The following is a 4244-nucleotide window of genomic DNA, read 5'->3' as shown; positions in this document are numbered from 1 at the left end:
ACGAGTTCATGCAAAATGGTTCCTTGTCAAGCTTCCTTTTTGGAGTTCTAAGGCCTAGCTGGCCACAAAGATTGCAAATCGCATTAGGAATTGCGAAAGGACTCACATACTTGCATGAAGAATGCAGCATACAGATCATCCATTGTGACATCAAGCCTCATAACGTACTCCTGGATGATTCTTTCACTGCCAAAATATCTGATTTTGGGTTGGCAAAACTCTTGATCAACAACACCCGAACGCTGACCGGCATCAGAGGGACTAAAGGGTATGTTGCACCAGAGTGGTTCAAGAACACGCCGCTCACAGTGAAGGTAGATGTTTACAGTTTTGGAGTCATGTTGCTAGAGATCGTCACTTGCAGAAGATGTGTTGAAATTGAGATGGAGGATGCTGCAATATTGACAGAATGGGCTTATGAATGCTATAGTGAAGGCATAGCTGAAAAGCTGGTGGAAAATGATGAAGAGGCCAGAAGTGATCTTGGGAAGCTGGAGATGTTGTTGAAAGTGGCAATTTGGTGTGTACAAGATGAGCCATTGTTGAGACCTTCCATGAGGACGGTCTCCATGATGCTAGAAGGTGCTGTCCAGGTTCCTACTCCACCATGCCCTTTCCTAGCAAACCCACTGTCAAGATTTTGAAGTTTGATCCCATAATCATAGAGAAAACTTGTACTTTTACAAATTCACATAGTTTCAGTTCTCAAGTTTCCCAATACTTTGTGCCCAATCTCAGAGGTCAGAACAAGAGATTCCATGCACTTGCAAGGAAAAAAGAAATTGAACCATAATTAATGGTTATTTTTCTTTATGGAACATGCAACTCTTGACCATGTCCAACCAAATTAAGTGTCATAATTAAGACTATTAAATGTTTTAATTAAAGAACACAAATTAATTAAATTATGATATAATATTTAAATATTTGATAATAATGAATTTAATCTAATTAAATTAATTAGATATAATGTTAATATTAAAAAGAATAATATTCTTCTATTTATAAAAAAATTTGAATAAAGATAAAAATTAAATAACATTTAATATAAAATGGATAAGATTACAAATTACCATGTTGTTTACATAACTTGTTTATTAGGTTTTTTATTATTTATTTTAAAATTATATTATTTGACCTTACAATAAAGTTAACCTTACTGTAACTTTCATCCTGAGAAGAGTAAAATAATAAAATTAAGCAAAGACGAGTTCTAATGGATTGGAATTGCTTGAAGATATCGAAATAAAAGAATTTAAAGGCTTTAACAATACCAATAAGCAAGCATCTGAACACATTTCTTTGTTTAAAGATAAGTTTCAATAGTACACCACAAATAAGGCCTTTCAGCTTTAGGAATCAATGGAAATTCGTACATAAATCTGTACAAGATTGACGATTTATATTTTTTTCAAAGAGTTTAAATTCTACTAGGTTTCTCCATAAAAGCTTATGCTTATACCTTCCAATGAAAACAAGCCACTCTCTATCTAATTTAACAGTCTTTTACATTCATCTGGCATGTCTCCCCGATGTTAAATGAGAAATAAAAATCTTTTCCTCTCAAGTTACTATGTTTTATTCATAATTTTACATCATATGTCCGTTAAATTTATGTGAAATTATGAGTAAATTTACACCATAAGTTTTAGTTAAATTTTAGAAACATGCTTCTCCGGTTTTGGATAAGCCTGCTGACGGTAGACATCGAAATCACTCATAAACAATAACAAGATGTCACGTAAGTTGCGTCCGCATGATTTTCCATCTTCAGGAATGTTGATGGCTTTGATTGTTACTTGGTTATTTTTTCTGGTATGGATGATGTCGTCTTGATGGCTTATCGGGATCTCTTCTATGTTCTGCAAATCCCCACTGCTGGGAACTCTTTTTTTGTGTTCAAGCAAGTCACTTGTGACCTTACCCCCTGTAAGTCTCCCCTTGGAGATCTTTTATCGCAATAAAATCTCAGGCTTTCAAAAAGAAAATATAGTCACAGTTCTTCTGATAGAAAAGCTTGAGATCTTTCTATTTCCTGTTAGAATGTAGACATAAGAAGTAAACAAACTGACCCTGACCTGAAACTTCCAGAATCTGTGGAAAACAATGGACAATATTGCCTACATGTCAAAGTCTTTACCGTACCATTTCTGTTCTTCTCATTTTTCTAGGTGGGTTATAATCCTTTCCACTTTCCAGGAAGTTGTTCCTGGAATCCTAAGAGCATATAAATCCAACAGGCAACAAGCAACAGGCTCAGGCCTTTTTAAAGTGCCAACTGCCAGAGAAACTCTTGTATAAATCAGTCTGTTACCTCAAGGTTAAGCCCAAATTTTCATTTTGTCACACTTGAGAATCATACTTGAACTCCTACTGGGAGAGAGTCAATGATCTCACCACTTTCTCATTGTCATCCTTTCCTGGTTATCCTTTTAAGCATCCTTTGGATTTTGGCAACAGTTCAGGCTCAAGGCAATGTAAGTTTAGGCGATTTTCTATCTGCGAATGATGAAAACATTGCATGGCAATCACCATCCGGTGATTTTGCCTTTGGTTTTCATCCCATTCAGGATGAAGAAGATCAGTTCCTTCTTGCTATCTGGTATGCCAAGATACCTGACGGAACTATCGTTTGGTGTGCCAATAGACAGAATCCAGCTGAGAGAGAATCAAAGGTTGAGCTCACCAGCACCGGTCTTGTGCTCAAAGACCCTAAAGACAGAGTGCTGTGGAGGTCCAAAAGCCTTAACAATGATACTCAAGCATCACACGCAGCCATGCTTGATACAGGGAATTTTCTGATCGCAAGTAGAAACTCAGGCAACATATGGGAAAGCTTCAAATATCCAACTGACACCATCTTACCAACTCAAGAATTGGATGTTAATGGCAGTCTTTTATCAGCTTTGACAGAAAGAAGTTACCAGGATGGGAAATATCAGCTCCGTTTCAATGAAGGATCTCTCATACTTAATCGAATAGATATGTTCACTGGAAAACCTTACAACAATTATTTCATCCTTGGAGAAGGTTCTCGGTTGATCTTCAACCAGTCAGGGTATATCCAAATCCAGGATTCGAATGGAAGTCTAATCAACCTTGCACCAGAAAATGCTCCTACAGACCCAGATTCAAACTACTACAGGGCAATACTTAGTTTTAATGGAGTGTTTACCTTCTATTCTTATCCAAGGAACCCCGGTGGCAGTGAAAGCTGGTCTGCCTGGTGGTTTAGGCCAAAGGACATCTGCTCTAGCTTTGTAGACAGTACAGCCAGACTTGGAAATGGCCCTTGCGGTTATAACAGCATTTGCGAACCTCTCAATAATGGGAGGCCTAATTGCTCATGTCCACCAGGGTTTTCTTTCTTGGATGAAAGTAATCCATACAATGGCTGCAAACAAGATTACACAAGCTACCCGGAAGATTGCAACCTGGACGGATCCACCAGGGAGGAAGATCGCTTTGTATTCAAGTCAATGCAGTTTGTTGATTTTCCTTTCAGTGACTATGGAATATTGCAACCTGCAACTGAGTTTGAATGTAAGCAATCTTGCCTTCTTGACTGCTCCTGTGCAGTTGCCATTTTACAGGATCCAACTTTAAGTCAAGATGGCAGTGGAACCTGCTGGAAAAAGAAACTACCACTTTCAAATGGACACGTTAACAGAGAGACTATTGATAGAACATCTCTATTTAAGGTATTAAAGTCAGATGCCTCTAAGACTAACAAAAACCCAGCCACTCCAAATCCAAATGATGAAAATCAGAATCAAGTTATTTTGATCCTTGGAGTTCTCTTAGGCACCTCTGCAGTTTTCAACTTTTTTTCGTTAGCTGCAATTTTTCTCATCTTCTTTTGCTTGTACAAAAGAAGACTGCGGGTCTTCAACGGTATTCCTTCAAGAAGAGACTTAGAGACTAATCTACGTTCTTTCACATACAAAGACCTTGAACAAGCCACAAACAGATTCAAAGAAGAATTAGGAAGGGGGGCATTTGGTACGGTTTATAAAGGAGAACTGCCATCAAGTTTTGGAAATTGTGTTGCCGTCAAGAAACTAGGCAAGTTTGTTCAAGACGGTGAAAGGGAATTCAAAACAGAAGTGAAGGTGATTGCCCAAACTCACCACAAGAATTTGGTGAGATTAATTGGCTACTGTGATGAAGGTGAGCATCGACTTCTGGCATACGAGTTCATGCAAAATGGTTCCTTGTCAAGCTTCCTTTTTGGAGTTCTAAGG

At 37.9% G+C, this 4244-nt stretch overlaps 2 protein-coding genes across 2 annotated transcripts; both read left to right on the top strand.

The window, feature by feature from the left end:
* Positions 1-8: 8 nt before the first annotated feature.
* Positions 9-644, top strand: LOC149527046 (G-type lectin S-receptor-like serine/threonine-protein kinase LECRK3). The gene has a single exon (XM_089783953.1). The coding sequence runs from the start codon at positions 9-11 to the stop codon at positions 642-644; it is 636 nt and encodes a 211-aa protein (XP_089640079.1).
* Positions 645-1469: 825 nt separating this feature from the next.
* On the top strand, positions 1470-4244 carry LOC110418899 (G-type lectin S-receptor-like serine/threonine-protein kinase LECRK4; the record flags this gene model as incomplete). The annotated part of the gene is made up of 1 exon (XM_021431719.2): positions 1470-4244. A coding segment is annotated over exon 1 (1857 nt), but the record flags the coding sequence as incomplete, so codon positions are not given.

Source organism: Theobroma umbraticum, unplaced genomic scaffold, assembly GCF_002168275.2.
Source record: "Theobroma umbraticum cultivar Fairchild unplaced genomic scaffold, ASM216827v3 scaffold_67.0, whole genome shotgun sequence".
NCBI classification, from domain to species: domain Eukaryota; kingdom Viridiplantae; phylum Streptophyta; class Magnoliopsida; order Malvales; family Malvaceae; genus Theobroma; species Theobroma umbraticum.
The sequence above is the reverse complement of the archived record's forward strand: the minus strand, read 5'-3'. Positions and strand labels throughout refer to the sequence as shown.